The 20,661-nt window shown below is 46.1% G+C and overlaps 2 protein-coding genes across 2 annotated transcripts in view; both read left to right on the top strand.

Moving 5' to 3' along the window:
• Positions 1–761: 761 nt before the first annotated feature.
• Positions 762–3,817, top strand: myclb (MYCL proto-oncogene, bHLH transcription factor b; the record flags this gene model as incomplete). Its single annotated transcript, XM_083899991.1, has 2 exons — positions 762–1,443; positions 3,000–3,817. 2 exons carry the CDS (start codon positions 762–764, stop codon positions 3,815–3,817), a joined length of 1,500 nt encoding a protein of 499 aa, XP_083756117.1.
• Positions 3,818–6,664: 2,847 nt separating this feature from the next.
• Positions 6,665–20,661, top strand: part of trit1 (tRNA isopentenyltransferase 1) — a gene marked incomplete at its 5' end in the record, with an annotated part of 39,741 nt that continues 25,744 nt past the window's right edge. The window contains 1 exon segment of the mRNA XM_083900265.1: positions 6,665–6,823. Within this exon segment, the coding sequence (XP_083756391.1) occupies positions 6,665–6,823 (159 nt within the window).

Below are 20,661 nucleotides of genomic sequence, written 5' to 3'. Positions count from 1 at the left end.
GTGAGAGTTTTACGAAGTGTGTGAGCTCAGACTGCTGCTGTGACTTAATTACACCATTTGCGCTTTTCTTTTTTTTTTCTTTAGCCGCAGCTGATTCCTTTGCGCTTGATACCACCACTACTTGAGCAGGGTCACTGACAGTCAGGGCCTGTACCTGTTTATCCAATTAATCTATTTCAATCTAATTGAACCACCCTTGTTTTGTGCTGAGCACTCCCTCCTTCCTCCTCCTCCTCTTCCTCCTTCCTCCTCCTCTCCCTCTCTCTGTGTCACAATATACTTTAAAAGAGTTATGTAATGAGACGCTATTGCGAAACTTGAACTTCAGAGCAGCAACACAAAGTTGTTAAGTGTAACTTTTAACTGCGTGTGTGTGTGAGAGTGTGTGTGTGGGGTGTTGAAGCACATGTTTTTATTATCTTGTCCATCACTGTGACCTCAGGTGTAGCCTTAATTGGCGCATCATGTCCTCATCATCATAACAACAATAATAATAATAATGACAATAATGGACGATTAAAGAGATAAAATAAGTGATAGAGTTAATTTCCAGATTTAAAAGGCTGTAAAAAATGTTTTATTCTCAATAATATAATATAAATATAATGCATCAACACTAGGTTACATGTCCACAGACAGGTGTGTGATGATGATGATGATGATGATGATGATGGTGGTCATCTGTCCCTCTGCAGACCGAAGGAACAGGGAGTGACTGACCCCCCTCACCCCCACCCTCCCCTCCCCTCTGCAGACCCCCCATGCCGGGCATCAACTCCGCCGCACCTCGTTATGAAAACTGGGACATGGACCACCTCGACCACTACCAACACTATTTCTACGACGACCACGACCCGGACGAGGATTTCTTCACGTCCACGGCGCCCAGCGAGGACATATGGAAGAAATTCGAGCTGGTGCCGACCCCGCCCATGTCCCCCATCCGGGCGGCGGCGGAGGGGCCGGGCAGAGTCGGACTCCTCTGCCCGTCGCTCGGGGACAAACTGGAGTGGGTGTCTCAGTTCCTGGGTCAGGAGGACGAGCACGGTCCGCAGCAGCAGGAGCTGCCTTTAAAGCTGACCGCAGCCAATGACTCTTTCGGGAACTTGAGCTCCATCATCATCCAGGACTGCATGTGGAGCGGCTTCTCCGCGGGCCAGCAGCTGGAGAGAGTTATGGGGGAGCGCTGCGCCCCCTGTCCCGGGACAGCAGCAGTAGCTGCAGCGGCTGCGGCTGCGGCCACCGCCGCCACCAAAGTCGCTGCGTCTAATTTAACGTGCGCTGTTGCGTCCCCGGTGAGGGCGCCCGTGGACACTGCGCCGGCTCTCGGCGGCGGCTTGGCGGCGGACTGCGTGGACCCAGCCGCGGTGCTCACTTTCCCTTTAAGTGGCGGATGCAAGAGACAAGTGTCCTCTGGATCTGAGTCTCACAGCTACTCCTCAGGTCAGTAACACACTGGATAGAATATAACACGTGACTGTAATGTGTGTATGCTGTGAATGAGCTTTTCTTTGACCTTTAGTGTGTGTGTGTGTGTCTGCAGCCTCCTGCCATCCTCTGTGATTATAATCTACTACACTATGCGTCTAAGGGGCAGATTCTAGATTTTTTTTTTGTCTGATGAAATCAGCTTGGCTGCTGCTGCTGGTGTGTGTGTGTGTGTGTGTGTGTGTCAGGCTTGGCATGGCACATGACTGCATTGCGTTACCTTGGTGCATTCAGCACATGCTTGCAGCCCACAGTGTGACACGCCCATCGAAACATCTGCTTCTTGGCGCTGCTCCAGCAGACCAGCTGCTGCTGCTGCTGCTGCTGCTGCTGCTGCTCCCTCCCCTGCTCCTCCAGTCTGACTTATGATAACAATATCCTCTCGTCTGCACTCCCCGACATCACATAAGACTGTGCACATTATTAGAACTTAATGTAAAGAGGAGGAGGAGGAGGAGGGACAGGAAGCCTCTTTTAGTGACTGTGTCTAATATAAATTGGCCCCGCTTTGGTGTCGGTATGTGGGCTGCCATGTGATATGGAGCCCTGTCATGCATAATGGTGCATGGAATGTCACAAAGGGAACTTGTTGCTGCATTCCTCCTTCGCTCAACAGGCTGCAGCGCCAATTGTGTCAGTGGGTGGATTTGGTCCCAGTGAATGGAGTGGGATTAACTATTTAGAAGGAGGTGGAGTGGAGCTGCAGAGGCACAGTTTTAACACCATTTTCAGGACGTTTGGGTGTGAGTGTAAAGGAAAGGGAGGATCTTTTGTCATATACAGTTGAAAACCCCCCCCTTCCCTGTGTCTGCTCCCCTCGATATTCAGGTAACGATGATTACTTTCTGAGCAGTTAAATCCATACAGATGCAATTTGCTCTCAAAGTGTGTGTTTCATTTCACAAGAGCACACTGAATTTGCCCCAAGAGTCTCGTCGGCTCGGCTGGCGGGGGAAAAAATAAGAGTCGATAAAAAGAACCTTTACTTATGTTTAATACTCTTGTTTCCACTCGAGTGCGTTGAACGGCGAATGGTTTATTAACCCCGCGCTGCGTGGAATATCAATCGGCTTGTTTTAGTTGAAGAATGGACTTTTCTTTCTATCACTCGAGAGCCTCGTCACCCACTCTGTGTCTGCGTGAATGAATGAATGAATGGAGAGAGAGTTTCCACTCAAGGAACTGACTTAATGGAGTGATGATTCAAAGCATTAGTTACAGTGTGTGTGTTTGGATTATATTTTCACACAAGCGTTTAATAGACTCGGGTCGGGGTCATGTGCACGTTTCTAACTAGTTGACCCTCGTTTTTATGTACTTTCTCATTTAAACTGAAGCAATTTTCCATTTTTCCGGACTCAAAACTTGAGGTGTGCTCACATTTGTCCACTTAATAAGTTTGTGAATGGACTCTTCTGCAGATGTGGAAAAAGTATGAGCCAGATCTTAAGGAGATCCAAAAACATTTTCCCATTTTAATTATAATTTTGTCTTCTCTGACCCCTTTTCAGATGATGAAGATGACAAAGACGACGATGAAGAGGAGATCGACGTGGTGACCGTGGAGCACAAGCAGCAGAAGCAGAAGCAGCAGCAGCGCAAACCTCGGCGACTGGTCAACCCCCGTAAGCCCGTGACCATAACGGTGCGCGCCGACCCCCTCGACCCCGGCATGAAGCGTTTCCACATCTCCATCCACCAGCAGCAGCACAACTACGCCGCCCCATCACCGGACACTCTCCCCGCTCCTCCTGAGCCGCCTCGCAAGAGGGTGCGGCAGGAGGCGTCCACGCAGCCGCACCAGAACTCTCATTACCACCACCACCAGCCCCGGCCCGGCCACGCCCCTCTGAACTTGGACACGAGAAAGTGTCACGTGACTGTGGCTGGGGTTAGGTCAGAGTCGCCCAACCTCGGCGCCTCCTCTCCTACCTCCTCCGCATTGCCTTCGTCTCCTCTCTCCTCCTCCTCCTCCTCCTCCTCGTCGTCCTCCTCCCATTCCCAAAGCTCCCCCTCAAAGCCTCACTCCCTCTCCCACCTCTCCAGCCCGCAGTCGTCCGACTGCGAGGACACGGACAAGCGCAAGGCGCACAACTTCCTGGAGCGCAAGCGGCGCAACGACCTGCGCTCGCGCTTCCTGTCCCTGCGGGACGAGATCCCGGGCCTGGCGGACTGTCCCAAGACGCCCAAGGTGGCGATCCTGACTCGAGCGACGGAGTACCTGCAGCAGCTGCACGTCAACGAGCGGCAGAAGGCTCAGGAGAGGAAGCAGCTGAAAGCCAGGCAGCTGCAGCTGCTGCAGAGGCTGGCGCAGCTGAAGCGATCCTGAGTCGCAGAGCTGGGACTAGATGAAGGAGAAAAGACACTAATGTTCACTTTGAGTTTGTCACTTTGGAATAGTGCGGGTGGAATTTTTTTTTTTTTCCCCATTTTCTTTTCTTTTGTTTTTTTTCAAATTTTGTGGTTTGCACATTTAGCTTCTGAGTGATCGATGAGACCACGAAGCCGGGTCTGAACAGCAAAGCCAGGGACTGATCTTTAGGGCCGAAATAATGTTTGTCGAATCGTTACCTCCCCCCTTGATTGTTGAACAGAGTGCTGTGGATGCAGCAGCTTCCAGTTGATAAACTGCTCCGACTGTGCCGTGTAACTGCTGCACAGTCTGCTCTGATGTCTCCTCCTGATAGGTGCGCTTGTTTTCCCTCCCTCTTATTTCCTTTTACTGTCCACTTTACCGTCAGCCTTTTCCATTTCCCCCCTCACTCTCTGCAGCATCACCCTTCTTTCCTCCTCTCTTTCTTTCTTTCATGTTTGACTCTCTGTTAAAGGGGGGGGGCTATAGTTGGACTGATCCACGCTTCAGTAACGTCACATCTGGATGGTCTAGAATGTGTTCAGTCCTGAGTTCTGTGCCTGCAGGTTCCCTCTGATGACACTCGTTTGTTTTCCTTGTTGCATGAGTCTGTTTTTGAGTGCAGCACGTTTGCCCTCCCACAGTTTTGCAGCTTTTCAAGCAGCAGACCTTCTAAAAAACTGTTTTGTGATGAGACCAGCCAAAGGGTGAATATCTGCTTCTTTTCCATGCAGAGAGCGGCTCAAATTGAAACTGTATTCGTCCTCAAAGATGCCAACTTCTGCCCACTGAATCCCAACAGTAATATCTTTTTCTTTTCTTTTTTTCTTTTTCTTGCATTTGATGTAAAGCCTTTAGAAGCCTTTCAATGTCTGTAGATAATGCTGTTGGATGTTATATGTATATAGTACCTTTATTACTGTACAAGAACCAGAGCGGTCTCTACTTTACTCATCCTATAGTTTTTTTGTTCGGCCTTGTGTGGTTCAGACGGGGCCAGGCTCGCTGGCTTTTCAAAGATAACTCAAAGCTTCTATTTTTGTTAATAAAAAATGATTATGAATAATAATAATGATAATAATAATAATAAAAAAAAAAACATTGATCACACTCGCCACTTTGTAACACGGTTTTCTTTCTCTTGCCTCCACTCGTTTTCATTGCTTTTCTCTCTGTGTGTGTGTGGAGGGGTTTTTCCTTATTTGTACAAGAGTTGACAAAAAGTTTTATACTATATTTTCCTACCAAGTTGTGTTTCATTGTGAGCTAATGACTGTTTTTGTTATGTCGCTGGCGGGCTCTACTGGTGGATTACGTGCTGGATAAGGTCTGTCTCTCTCTCTCTCTCTGTGGAGTGAAAAAAGCTCCAATCCAGTCACTGTAGCTGCATACGCTCTCAAATCTGCAGCTTAACAGGATTTACTGATGTAAACCTTTAGTTTCAGTGACTTTAATGTCCTTCCTTTCTCTACTTCTCATTTCAAACCCCCGTCGCTCCTCCTTGACCCTCAAAATAAGCCGAGAACACTCACTGTAGCTCTGAATTTAAGTACTGTACACGACTCTCTGTGTGAGCAGCAGCAGCAGCAGCAGCCTCCTGCTTCAAATCAGCACTCAGGAAAAACCTCTTTGTTATCTCTAGTTCATGTGATGAGGCTTTTATACTGTACAAAAAACCTAACATGACTCGCTGTTCACGTAACATGACCTCAGACACACACACAGAGAGAGAGAGATGATGCGAGGATTCAGGATGTTTGAATTAAAACACGTCAATAAAGTTTCCCCTTTCAGCACAATCCACCAGTAGCACAGTTTTGATTTTGAGGGGTTTGCCTCTTCTTTTTTTTTTTTTTTTGGGGTTTGGTAGCAGTGGATATTGCTTGCTTACTTTTGGGCGTTAAATTATTGTGATTTTTGGAGCCTTGTCTCAACATTTATTTTATTATTATTTTTATTTTGTTTTCTGTACCTCATAAGCCTCTATGTATGAAGAGTAAGTCAAGAAAATTAATAAATTTCATGGTTTGACCTCGTTAACGAATGTGTTTGCCTCTTTCTCGTGCGCGTTTCTTCATAATCGATTAATCTGTTGATCGTTTTCTCGATTTATCGTGATAAAATGGTCCATAAATTGTTAACTAAAGGGGGATCAGTGTTCGTGAAACCTGGAAATGACGATGTTCTCCAACATCTTGTTTTGTCCACAAACCAAAACAATTCAGTTTTAATGATTCCTTTGTTATATGGAGCAGAGAAACAAAGGAAATATTCACATCTAAGGAGCTAAAACAATCAGAAATCTTGTTTTAATCATGAAAAAAGCTTCACACCGGTTAATCGATTATGAAAATTCCCATTAAATAAAACACACACACCTGTATGAGTGAACACAGCTCCCTCTCCATGTCCTCTGTCTCCAGTGGAACACGTCCTGGCATCTTTGCCATGGCAACAAGCATCATTCCTCGCTGCCTCAGGTCTCTGACTGTTTCCATAGAAACAATGCCAACTATTCTGCAGCCTTTTTGCTGCAGTGATTCTCTGTTTACTGTTTACTTTAAATATTCCGGATGAAACCGGTTTGCCTCCAGTTTATTAAGCCCACTAAACACCGTGATTATTCATTAATTATTACGAAAACGTCACAACATAATAACACGGTATTCGTGTGTCATGAAGACGGCACGTGTTGCCACAGTAACGGCTGCCTGTTGCCCGGCAACAGAACCCACCTCTCGAGCTCCTCGCTGGATCTGCGCATGCGCACGGTGCGTCAGCTGCGCGCCGACTCCACGCAGCAGCAGCGGAGGAGGAGGCATCATGGCGGCGTCCACTCTCAGCGTGCGCTGCGCCCTGCGGAGAGCGATGGTCCCGTCGCTGGTGGTGATTCTCGGAGCCACCGGCACCGGCAAGTCCAAGCTGGCGATGGAGGTCGTGAAGCGGCTTCAGGGAGAGATAATCAGCGCCGACTCTATGCAGGTAGGAGACGCGGAGACACGAGGGGTATAGGAAAAGCACCTTGACATGGCAGCTCCATAGTGCTCCAGATGCAAGACGCGGATACGTGGATATAACGCGCGTTAAAAGTCGGATTTTTAAAGACGGATTAACGCCACGAGCTCACAGACTGTGTGTGTTCGTCAGTGTTGGACAGTGAGGAGTTTGTAAGGAAGTGGAATAGCAGCAGCAGCAGCAGAGCAGAGAGCAGGCGACGTCATCACAACGTGCATCAGATCATCTCAGTCCTGAAGGAAACTGCAGGCAACAGCAACTGCAAGACTTTAAAAGGTGCATTATGTAATAAATCTAAAGCAACTGGGGGTAAAATCCTCCTAATATGTCACAGAGACTCAGGAATAATGTTCATATAACAAACTGAACTCACCAACAACAACAGTACAGACAAAATATTTGGATTAAAAAATATATTTTACAGACTGCAAATCATGTTTATGTTTTGAAATCATGTTTTGGCATGTGGCGCCACCTACCGCCGTCTACCAATGATTGCAGTCAGTAGAGTCTCAGCTGCCGAGCAACCACGGGTTGCCAGTTACGTCAAAAATGAAACTTTAAATCCCATGGTAATTTGAATGTAGTAACTGTTTTAGGCCACATTCTTACGTATGGTGCCTTTAAATCTCCACATTGCAACAGGCTTTGATACAGATACCAAACTCAGCTGGATTAAAGCAAATTGTTTGAGTTCAAACGTCTCTCAGAGGTTGAAGTGACCGTCTTCATACTGTATCTCTGTATTCTCACAAGTATAAAGTGTTTTTCCCCAGAATCTTTCAGGCTTTTCAGCTCTTAAATGAGAGTATTTTCAAGTTTCCTTGCTCCACTAATTTTTGTGTGTGGATAAAGTAAGATGTGGCAGAGCGGCAGTCCAAGTCGGAGTGGATTCAAATCCCACCATCAAATCAGACACTTTTAAATTGACAGTAGGTCTGATGGTTGTGACCCTGCCAAAGACTTGGCAACCTGTCCCCCACCGTTTGCAATAATCTGTCAGCTGGGATTGGCACGAGTGACCTCGATGACCCTCAGGTGGAGGATATAGTGGTAGATGATGGATTATTTCAAGGTTTGAAAAACCCTGATCAACATTTGAAGTTTTTTTTTTTTTGGGGGACATTTTGTGGACCAAACAAATACTCCGTCAACTGATAAAAGAAGTCAGTCCTAGTTTGTTTAGTCTGCATTCACACCTAGTGCTTAACGTCATTTATTCCTTCAATTGCTGTGTTTAAATGCTTGATTTGATCAAATCTATCATTTTGGTTTATTTTTTTTATGAAATCAATCAATAAACTAGGGTTACACAGTATTAGGACAACACTATGCTAGTCAAAACAAACGAAAACTGTGGTTAATGAACAAAAATAGACATTTCCGGATAGTCAAAACTAACAAAGGCTATAATGCTTTGTTATCTTATATCTTATATTCCTAGTGTTACTGTAAAATCAACATTAATTGTGTTTATCACACCAGCAAACAGGAAATCGGTTAAAAAAATACTTATGTTATGTGTTTTTGCAGTGTTTTTCTCTACTTTGCTTCCCTCCACCTTCCCCACCACCACATGCTGTGCATTGTCCTTGAGAGTGAGAGTGAGTCCCTGCGGGGAGTGATTCTCTCAACAGTCACCTGGTACTGGGTAAACTGGGTTACGCTAATAACATATCAGCCCAGAATATCTCAACCAGCAGCAGCAGCTCTGGTGGAGAGAAAGCATGGCCTAGTTGCAGCGCGGCAGCCCCAGATTCTGCCCGTCTCCACATTCCCTGGCCTCGTTCCTCTTCCTGCTAACTGTCGCTGTGTGTGTGTGTGTGTGTGTGTGTGTGTGTGTGTGTGTGTGTGTGTGTGTGTGTGTGTGTGTGTGTGTGTGTGTGTGTGTGTGTGTGTGTGTGTGTGTGTGTGTGTGTGTGTGTGTGTGTGTGTGTGTGTGTGTGTGTGTGTGTGTGTGTGTGTGTGTGTGTGTGTGTGTGTGTGTGTGTGTGTGTGTGTGTGTGTGTGTGTGTGTGTGTGTGTGTGTGTGTGTGTGTGTGTGTGTGTGTGTGTGTGTGTGTGTGTGTGTGTGTGTGTGTGTGTGTGTGTGTGTGTGTGTGTGTGTGTGTGTGTGTGTGTGTGTGTGTGTGAGAGAGAGCTCGGTGTATTTCCATGCACGGTTAATTCCAGCGACAGTTGGAGCCATTTACTTGGTTTACTTCCCTTGTCCCAGTGTAGAAGCATTAGCACGGAATCAATGTATTGAACGTTGGCCTCTGCTTCACTAGGTGAGAGTTTGCCCCTTTTCAGCTGTTACAGGCCAGTAAGTGTAACTAAACCTATAAGCTACTTTTTTCAGGCGAAACCTAGTGAATATACGTCAACATTAACACATGGCGCGTTTCCATGACGACTGACCGGAAAAAGACGTCGCGTGACGTCATGTTTACGTGACTCCCGATTGTTGAAATCTCCGCTCCGTTAGCTCCTTTAGCGCCGCTAGCATGCCTACAATCCAACTGGAGCAGACTGTTTATTAAACGAAAAGAGCAGCGCTACAAATAACCAGCGTACCTGTGTACTGCGTATGTGTGCCTCTGTTTTTAGTTTAAGTTTAGCGTTACTTTAGAGACTCATTTTAACAACCGGGAGTCACGTAAACATGACGTCACGCGCATATTTTTCCGGTCTGTCGTCGTGGAATTGCGTCAAACACTAACGTTGACGCTGTTAACGACGTCAATGATAGCACAGATTACCTTGTTAACTCCAAAAATAGTAGTATAGTATAGTATATATATAGTAATATAAGAAATATTTCACATTAACGGCGTCAACGTTGGCGCTTCGATTGACCGGAAAAAGACACGTGTGACATCATGTTTACGTGACTCCCGATTGTTAAAATGAGTCTCTAAAGTAAGGCTAAACTTTAAAAACAGAGGCCCACATATGCAGCTAATGGGGCTAATGGCGCTAAAGGAGCTAACAGAGCTAACTGGTAAACGTTGCCTGGACTTTGGACAAAAAACTGCGTCACTATAGAGATTAATTTGAACAATCCAGAGTCATGTAAACATGACGTCAAGCACTTCTTTTCCGGTCAGTCGTCATGGAAACTCGTCATGTGTTTACATTGATGCCGCTAACGTGCCCAGCACTAAATATTTCACAATAATGGATGACTTTACAGTCTATTTGGGATCTTTTTAATGGTCGCTATGTTGACGCCTGCAACTTGATACTCACTCAACTCTAGAGGAAGTATTGCGTGAACGTCCACGCTAACGCAGAAGACGCAGGGTAGTGATGGAGCGAACGTTTGGGACGGACAAAAATGGAGTATAAATGGGCCGCACTACCAGACCACACCCCCTCTCTTCTCTCCCTCACTCAGCTCTCAGCCAACATCTTGGCATTTTTTTGGGGGGGCGGAGTTAGCTGCAGAAGAGGAGGGTTAATTCCACTTTAAAATATTCAATTCTGCAAACTGACACGGCAAATACTCTGTCTTTGCTGTGTTTTACTGACTGTGTAGCATGTAATGGCTTTATCTGGGTTTTTCAGTTTCAGTTCTAGTCAGACTAACATTTTTAGATTTTGAGCAGTATTTCTCTTCCAGCGCCATGCAAACGTACTTACAGAGACATGGATTGAGTGAGAAAGAGACTCCTTCCATGAGAATGAGGCTGTGTGTAGACTAGAGTCGGCCTGTGTTGTCTTTGGGATAGGAAACAGTCTGGTCTTGTTTGGGAAAAAGCAGCATTGTGCTGAGCTGGTGCATATTCAGCGCCGTGCTACGCAGGCCCAGCAGCTGATAGTGAATGGCCATGTTGTGGCCACTGGGAAGTGTCTATTGTTCTGCGGAGAATTGGTTCCCACACTCCCTAACTCTCCTATTGTGTTGTCATCACCCCTCCTGCCACTGGTCCATGCAGCCCCCCCCCCTCCCTTCCCCAATTCACAGCTCATTGGACAAGCAAGGGGATATTATTCACTCATTAAATGAACATGCTATCTATGGCACACACACACACAAGTGCTGTTGTGCTGTACTGTCAGTGCATGAGCCACTGCCAAAATAGTGTAAACCCGTGGTTCCCAAAGTGGGCTCCAGGAACCAGCGGGGGGCCCTTCACATGCTCCCAGCCAAACTGTCGCTCCTTATTTCGCTTCCGAAAAACCCGGGAATCATGAGCAAAATGCAAGATTGTACTGAATCTAGCTGCAGTAACAGACTGTAGCGTCCAAGTTTGACGACTTGTCTTTCCTGTGTGTGTGTTTTGCACGTACGACAGCGACATCAAGGTCACGCTGTTACTGTTACACCGATTGTCTGAAATGCACTAACAGTGACTTGGGATTGACTCGGGCGTCTGACGAGACGGGAGGACGACGATTTATTAAGCCACTGCTTTGCTGACAGCGCTTTGCCAAGCATTATTGCTAATAAGAAGCAGCAGCAGACGCAGACGGTGACAGTAAAAGGATGGAGTGAGCGTACTTCAGTGGTGATTCATGCGAGGGGGGGGGGGGGGGGGGGGGCTGAAACGTTAGATCATGGCACAGTGAAATATTGTTCCCTTTGTCACTCTGCATTTTAAGGGAAGTGGAAGTGACTGAGCCCAGCTGTACCTAGTAGTCATAATCTAGGCTTATTCTGAGGCTACAAAAACCCTGCAGTTTTTATTTTGCAGAGATTATACTCTCGCGTACAAACATACTTATGGGTAAGTTCAATTTCTGCCAATTAACCCTCCTCAATTTTGCACACTGGACCTTTTTAATGTTCACTATGACTGCGAATGGAGGCACAAAGTGGTGCCTTGAAGGGCAGGAAGTATAGTTAATCTAAATCCATTTTGTATTAGGAATATAAAATCTGCTCCCGTCACGACTTAATAGGCTAAATCGCATTTAAACCGTTTAGTTAATAGATTATTAAAGGCTCGTTCTATCGCTCTAAACTCCCCCCTTTAAAGGAAAGTTCAAAAGTGCAGGATATGTTGTATATGTTTCACAGTTTAATGCATTAACCGACATTGTTACGTAAAGATTAATAGTTTCCTTTTTTTTTTTAATGATGTGTGGGCAAGTTTTCTTAAAAGCAATTTAACAGGTCGTGCACATGCATGCAGAGCATTAGCATACATTGGTTTTGTGCCGCTGACCCCTCTGCTCTCTCACAGAAGGAGCTGTTGTACTCTCTGAAGGAATGTGCGCGCAGTCAGAGTTGCGAGTCGTTTGAAAAGGGCTGATTCAATCAATGATGAATGAGGGCGAACGTTGGCACGAGCGGCAGCGGGGACGATGTCGCGCGTCGGTGTCGGTGTCATCGAAATAGAATGAGAATGGAAGAACGAGGTTAGGGCAAATTTTTTTTTGTTGTTGTTGTTGAGGAAATGCTCGTCGTTGACCTGAGGTTGTAACAAACAGACGCTCGCGCGCCGACACCAACCGATTATCTACGTATTAAACACGTCCCACGCTCACAAACTGTGCCCGAAGATGTGTTACATCCCTCTCATGCACTCACACTCATCCTCCTCTTCTGTGCAGACTCTCTTCACCCCCCCCCCCCCACTGTCTCTGTTTGTCTGTCTGGTGTGGCGATGATGATGATGATGATGATGACCTGTCTGGGCTTTGACGTATGTGTTTGTATTGTAACCGATGCAAAAGCTTCTGCCTCCCACATCCGATTTTATGAGGCGTGTTTTTTAAAAAAAGTAATCGAAGCTCATGTAAGAGAGAGAGAGCTGATGAACTCTTCTCTTCCTTTTGTGCCCCTGTGTGTGTTTGTGTGTGTGTGTGTGTAAAGATTGCAGTCTGCGGGTGTGGTGATGCAGTCACCACTACAGTCGAGCAGCAAGGGAGAGGAGGATGGCAGGATGCAGGACGAGAGGGAGGGAGGAGGGTGACGGGGTGGGGTGTCATGAATGATTTATTAGTCTGGCATTACTGGGCCATTCCCCACAGAGAGAGGAGAGGAGAGGAGAGGAGAGGAGAGGAGAGGAGAGGAGAGGAGAGGAGGATGATGCCTTGAGTGAAATTAATAGAGGTAAAAGGTAGAAAAAGAGCCGGATCGAAGGAAAGAAATGATTCAGAGAGGAAGATATAAATGTAGAACCGACCGTAAGACCTTGTTCCGGGGGTCAGTGGAAGGACGAATTGTTCTCGCTTCCTCTTTGGACCAGAGTTGACCTTCTTCTTCTGCTGCTGCTGCTTTCGACACAAAGCTTTCAACATGCAACTATCTATTATTTTTGTAATCGATTAATCTGTTGATTATTTTCGATTAATCGAGTAATCGTTTTGTCCATAAAATGTCAGAAAAGGATTTCTTTGTTATGTGGAGCAAAGAAACAAAGACAATATTCACATTTAAGAAGCTAAAACAATCAGAAATCTTGTTTTAAAGGTGCATAATGTAATAAATCTAAAGCAACTGGCCATAAAATCCTCCTAATATGTCACAGAGACTCAGGAATAATGTTCATATAACAAACTGAACTCACCAACAACAACAGTACAGCCAAAATATTTGCAATAAAAAATGTATTTTGCAGACTGCAAATCATGTTTATGTTTTGAAATCACGTTTTGGCATGTGGCGCCACCTACCGACATCGACCAATCATTGCAGTCGGTAGAGTCTCAGCTGCCGAGCAACCACGGGTTGCCAGTTACGTCAGAAAACGAAAAACCAAAAGACCTCGGTATTTTGAATTTAAATGTAGTAACCGTTTTTGGTCACATTCTTACATATGGCGCCTTTAATAATGAAAAAAAAGCTTCAAACTGATTAATCCATGATCAAAATAGTCATCGATTAATCGTTTCAGCTCTAGTTGGCTCTTTATATTAATAATAATAACCAGTGCATGTTCAATGTAAGTATAACGAGTTCATCAAAAGGATAATAAAGGACAAATATGTCTGATTTAAATATGCAAATATATATATATTCCTGGCAATCTGAAAAGTCCCCTTGTCGCGAGTATAGGTCTCACTTTTGGTAAAAGTTTGGAGTTGAGGGAAAGTTTCTTTCCCCGGTTAATTTAGGTGGACGTGTGACAAATGTTTTACTTCCTGTGGTGGAAAAGGGGCTTATGTTTTTAATAAAGTCCACAATGGAACAAACAAACCACACTTGGAATAGAAACCATAAATATTCACCAATAATCACTGCTAAATCTAAATCACACTGTGCCTTTTTTTGAAAAAAACCCGTGTATTTATTTCCGTGCAGTCGTGGAGGCACAGAGTCTACAGGAGCTTTGCCCTTTCATTGTCCCACAAACAGAACGTGGATTAGTTTCCTCTTAATGAGGTGCATTATCAAGATTTAACTTGAATTAATGAAACACCAGCGCTCATGAATACTTCGCTGAAAGCGCTGCCTCAGCTCCCCCTTTTTCTCTTATTTTATGTTTCAATGAGTGTTTGTTTTCACTATCTCTTTCTCTTCTCTCTCTCTCTCTCTGCCCGCCCCGTCCTTATTTATGTGGCAGAGGAACAGCTGTCTCGTGCAGGGCGTAAGGTTGGCCAGGGCAGGGCGGCCGGCTGCAGGCTCTGCAGAGCGTGAACACAGAGCTTTATTGTCTCGCTCTCGCACTCGCACATAAGACATTCCTCTTTTCTGCCTTTCACATGTGCACACACACACACAACAAGCCGCACCATCACATCCATTCACATCCATTTAAAAAGAGCAAGCAAGACGGCAGCTGAAACTGCGTTAGCCGCGTGTTTCCACTGAAGTGTATTATTCATGGCAGTTATGACGTTTGCATGAATGTAGAAAAGGTCTCTTTTATAACTTCCATGAAATCACCCTTAAAAGTTTTTTGGGGTTTGTTTCAGCTTCTTAAAGGTGCATTATGTAATAAATCTAAAGCAACTGGCCATAAAATCCGTCACAGAGACTCAGGAATAATGTTCATATAACAAACTGAACTCACCAACAACAACAGTACAGCCAAAATCTTTGCATTAAAAAAAATATTTTGCAGACTGCAAATCATGTTTATGTTTTGAAATCATGTTTTTGGCATGTGGCGCCACCTACCGCCATCTACCAATCATTGCAGTCAGTAGAGTCTCAGCTACTTTATGTGGCTAAGTTATGTGGCCCATTGATATTAATGGCCGTGGGAAATGTTAGCAGCGTGTGCTTAATAATCTATGAGCTCTGAATGTAGCGGAAACATAACGAATGAACTGTTCATAAAACAACAACAAGTGCATTTCCCAAAGAGTCAGAAGAGTTGATGACATCTTATGGTGAGACCGTTTGTAGAGGTGGGAATCACATGATATACGATATGCGATACGTGGTCCACGATACCGATTATATCACGATACAACTAGAGCTCATAATTGTAATCGATGAAATGTCAGAAAATTTTAAAAAGCGTTGATCAGTGTTTGTCAAAGCTGGAATTGACGATGTTCGCAAATGTCTTTGTTTTGTCCACAAACCAAAACGATTCAGTTTGAATAATTTCTTTGTTATATGAAGCAAAGAAACCAAGAACATATTCACATTTAAGAAGCTAAAACAATCAGAAATCTTGTTTGAAAAAAGCCTCAAACCGATTATCGATTATCAAAATAGTTGCCGATTAATTTAGTAATCGATGAATAATTGATTCATCGATTAATCGTTTCAGCTCTAGATACAACGATACAATCATGGAGCGGTACATCACAATATCTGTCTAACTGCAATAAGACAAAACACCTGTTGCAGGGTTTCTCAAGAAAGCGTTCAAAAGACGCACACGACAACAAACTTAGATCCATGATCGGAAACTGTCAATCGCAGTCGAGACGCAGTTACTCAAAGACCTTTAGTCAGGTCTACGCTCGTCTATGGCTGTGAATCATGGTCGCTTGGTGCTGAAACTTGGGGATGGAGGTGCTCAAGCAAGTTCGGATGAAGAGAGAACTCTTATTAAATACAATAGAGCAAAGACAATTCCGATATCCTTAGTCGTTTAATCAGAAAAGAAGCTCTTGAAGATGAAATTGTGTAGCACACGGTCGCTCGTCAAACACCGGTGATGATCGAGAGATCAATAATCTGGCTCTTCCCTCCTCTTCTTCATACTGTGACTTGGTTTTTTCTTTGAGCTGCAATCCCTCTACACTCTGCAGCTCGTTCCCACCACCTCTGCTTGAAGGCTTAATTAGTTTCTCGTCCTCCTTCTCATTTGCAACTTCGCCTCACAACCTCTTTCTGGTTTTACACACCGCCGTATTCTTCTGCCTCGCGTTTGTTCACAGCGAAATGTTTTCCATCTCTCTCTCTCTCTCTCTCTCTCTCTCTCTCTCTCTCTCTCTCTCTCTCTCTCTCTCTCTCTCTCTCTCCTGAGAACGCATAAATGTTCATTAGGGGGTGAACACATAACTATTAGTTATGTACTCCCAGTGGCAGAATTGACAAACTGAGACGGATTGTGTGGAGGACGGAAAAAAAGGCTCTTTATGTACGTGGATGATTGCAGGGACTAACTTGTATTTGACAAAATCTCAACACAAGGTCACCATTGAGAAGCTGCTCCCTGTATCTGCCTTGATTGATGCAGTTTGCCTGTATGGCTTTTATTATCACTGCTCATTTTATGGGTCCTGTTTTTTATGCTTGCACCATGTGGGTGTGGCAAATATAATTAACTATATTTAACTTTCTGATTCTTGACGCAGAAGAAAAAAACCCTTTAAAAAACTCAGGGTCGTGGGCGTTTCAGTTGACGACGGCGGCGGCGGCGACTCGGGCCCCGGAAACCTTTCGCGTCTTTTGGCGATCGTGTTTTGTCAACTTCTGAAAAGCTGTTGGCGAACAGATCGTGGAGAGAGAGAGAGAGAGAGAGCCTTTGTCTTTTTCACTGTGTGAAAATGTGTTGCCTCAAAATGGGAGACACATGACCCTGAGACTCCATCTCTCTTAGTAACTCCCTCTGTTACGCACACATATTCCCCTCGAGGCATTCTCAGCGAGTACACTCGTAAACATGATGTATTCCCTTAAGCCCCTGACTCTTACCTTAACCATCACAAGTACATGCCTAACACCCAAACCCCGGGTCTTAAAGCACTCATATTATACCCCATTATATATTATACCAGGGCCGTAATGAATTCCTGATTGCTGTTCCACACGGACCGTCTTAGCAGATGCACATCTGGATTTCAGCGGACGCGATGGCGGAGTGAAACAGCCCGTAAAAATGGTGCAGTGTAACCACTTTAAACTACAACTGGCTGAGCACGTCCTCAGCATCTGAGCCGATAGCATCCAGTTGCTAACGCTGCCAGCACGCCCTAACGTAAACATTGATGTTAGCTGACTTAATGTCCCTTACTAGTGCTGCAGCTATCGAATCTTTGTTGTAATCGAGTATTCTACCGATTATGAATTAGTCGAATACTCGATTGCACAAATATTCGATAGCTACCCTGATAGCAGCTCTGTTCAGAACGCTCTGTTTTGAGTGTCTGTCTCTTTAAATGCAAATGAGACACAGGAAACTACGTTAGCTTCATTGAGGCTCCGGCAGCTAACAGCAGTTAGCATTTGGAAAAGCCGTCATTATTGCCGTCTTATATAAAATGTATCCGCTGGAAATGCAAATTCTCTGAGGCTGGAAGTTTGTGTAGAACTCTGTGCTGCACTGTGCAGCCAAGAATAAAACACTTGGCCGACTTCCGCTCTTCCGGATACTATTGCCCTCGCCTGCACTCTCACGTGTTTTAGCTCCGCGAGACAACAATTACTGGAATGTATCATTGCGACATAGCAATGAGTGCGGAAGTCAACATTGCGTGTTTTATCCCCTGTACTAATATAAGTATTAAAATGATGATTAATAAGTTGATTTTGCACAATATGGCCCCTTTAACCCTCGAAAAGCCCCTTTAAAGACGAGAGGACCAGACAAATGTCCTCACAAAGCCGGATAGAAAAATTTGTCCTCACAGCCTAACGCTTCTACCACGACTGAAATGAAGACACGCGCATTAAAACACTTCTTACTTGTTACAGTTCCATGTAGATTGTTCAGGCAGAAGACAGGATAATAGGTAACAGAAGATGGTGAGAGAACAGAGTAGAGATGCTGTGTGTGTGTGTGTGATGACAGAGGAGTGGCTGTGCTGAATAATGTGTGCAAATTTGTCAGGGAGCATCGTGTTCTCTGTAACAAGTACACAGCGCTCTTCTGTCTGTTCATCTTACTTGCTCTCCTCCGTCCTCATCCATCCATCCATCCATCCATCCATCCATCCAGCTATTCATCCATCCGCAGGCAGACAGCGGTGTCGTGCAGAGACATTGTGAATAATTTAGCAGGTTGGGTTGTTCTGCCCTGCCCTGCTCGCCACTTTTGACTCGCTGTGGTGCCTGAAGATCATTCGGCGGCGACCGCACAGGGATGCGATCGATAACCTGTGCACGGTTGTACTAAAGGGGGCATATTATGTAGAATCTACTTTTTAAATCATTTTACTACTTATATTTGGGACTCTGGAGGCCCTATGAGTCGTGAAAAAAAGATTACCCACTCACGTTTTTGTGATCCGCCTCAGTCTAAGTACAGGAGATAAAACGAAAGTTACGTATGTAACTACGGTTCTATGAATCCTGGATGACCGCCAGAGGCGGTGCTTTAGCACTGGATGTCTCCATCTTGCGCATGCGCAGGTCGAGTGTTTATACCAACAAAGTCACCCATGACCCCTGATGACGCCGGCTAGCCTATATCTTCCGGTGACATCAGAGGATCTGTTCCTGCAGAATCTTCTCGCGAAACCACGAGGATTCCGAGTGACAGAACGCTCTGGCGGTCATCCAGGATTCATAGAACCGTAGTTACATACGTAACTTTCGTTCTATTTCATCCTTACTGACCGCCAGAGGCGGTGCTTTAGCACTGGATGACCATAACAACAAAGTCACGAGGAATGCCAGTACGTACCTCAGTGAGAGTAAAGGGTAGAGGCGGCACATTCACCCTATAGAATCTGGACAGGGTAGCTGGTGATGCCCACCAGGGGCACGCCGCGCAGAGCCGCCCATGATGTAGTGACAGCCCTAGTAGAGTGGCACCTCCCCCGGATGGCAGGGGATAACCACCGTGTTTGTACACCTGAGTGATGATGTCCATAATTCTGTGTGAGAGTCACTGTTCGGAGGGAGCACGGCCTTATTAGTACGCCGTAGTAGAGAAACAGCTGTTCTGACCGTCTCAAGCTCGCGGTCGAAGTTATATAGACTCTTAAAGTCTGGACAGGGCACGGCCGTCATGACCTTTCCTCCCCTGCTGGGAGGATAAACTGTGCCAGAATTAAGGTTTGACGATGACAGAACCTGAGGAGGAAAAGCCCGTATTTGGCCACAGAGTGACCCCTGAGCCATCTGAGTCTGAGTTCGACCTCAGACATGAGTCCCTCACAGAGAGAGCATGTAGCTCCTCAGCACTCCTTACTAAGTGATGGTGAGGAGAAAGGCAGTCTTCAACTCAAGGGGGGGGGCAGCACCGGGGCAGACCCCAAGCCAGAATTCTCTGTACCCTTGGTAGTTGTAGCCTTGAGGCTTTCCTTTAAGGAAAAGGACACGAGTCTGTGGCACTCCACGGTGTTGTCATCAACTTGAGTGTGTCGAGAGGAAAAGCCCGCCACATAAGCCCTCCCGTCCGCCATTCGGGAGTGGCTGTAGGAACTACAGAATTGTTGTAGTTGTATAGTAGACGGGGCCCTCGCCCCCGTCGGAACACCAGGCAGACAGTTTACACCTGTTCACATACTGCATTTGGGTAGAAAGCTCCATAGTTTTCAGTGTGGTACATTGGGCTGTGTCTGAACACTCTGCCCGGAGGTCGTGCCCTGCAGTGGCCGACCCAGAGCTGGAGGCAATGAGGGTCAGGATGCCAGACCTGGCCCCCTAACTGAGACAGGAGATCCAACCTGTCGGGGAGACGCCGCGATGAGCTGCAGCAGAGCCTGTGCAGCAGAGGAAAACATGTCATCCCTGGCCAGAAAAGGGGGCCACCAGTAGCAGGTTGTGGCCCTGCTGGAGGACCCTCTGCAGTGTTTGAGGAATCAGCGGCTCTGTGAGAAGGCATAGATAAGAGCTTCTGGGCGATCGTGTGCGAGAGCATCCTCGCGGCTGAGAAGGGCTGGCCTTCTCTGTCAAGGAGAACCAGAGGGGGGCAGTGGGTCGTCGACTCCTCTGTGGCAAAGAGATCCCCCTCTGCCCTGCCGAAAAAACATCCCAGATATTAAATACCACCTCTACATCAGAGTGTGTGCAATTATGTCAGAGAGAGACGGTTGAGACATTGTCTGACCGTACTAGCACATGCCTCTACTGAAGGAACTGAAGAAAAAGCTGCAGTGCCATGTGCACTGCCCGTAGCTGTGAGGGATACATCTGTGTGACAGTCTCCCGAAGGGATGTAATGGCGCCCATGGGCGTGCCCTGAAGAAGAAACCATCTCACCCTCCGTGGGGCCAGAGCAGGCCGAGGAGGCAGGAGGCCAAGGAGGCAGCGTTGTGATGCCTAAGCTTCCTGTGCTGGTGCCACTTGGCATACAAGTGGAAAACTGTTCGGCCGCCTCTGAAGGGGGCGTAGTGGCAGCGGGCCTAAGGGAGCCACAGTGGCAGCAGCTGTTAGCTTGCCTAAGAGGCGCATATACTGGGTGTAGCGCAAGCAGCGGCCCTTCTGAAGAGGAGAAGGAGGATGAGGATGTCGTCCACACGCCGAAGTGATGGACAGGCCCTCATGGCAACAGCATCCGGAGTCACCCCCCTAGAAAAGT

Source organism: Microchirus variegatus, assembly GCF_963457635.1.
Source record: "Microchirus variegatus genome assembly, chromosome: 13".
NCBI lineage: Eukaryota > Metazoa > Chordata > Actinopteri > Pleuronectiformes > Soleidae > Microchirus > Microchirus variegatus.
The sequence above is the reverse complement of the archived record's forward strand: the minus strand, read 5'-3'. Positions and strand labels throughout refer to the sequence as shown.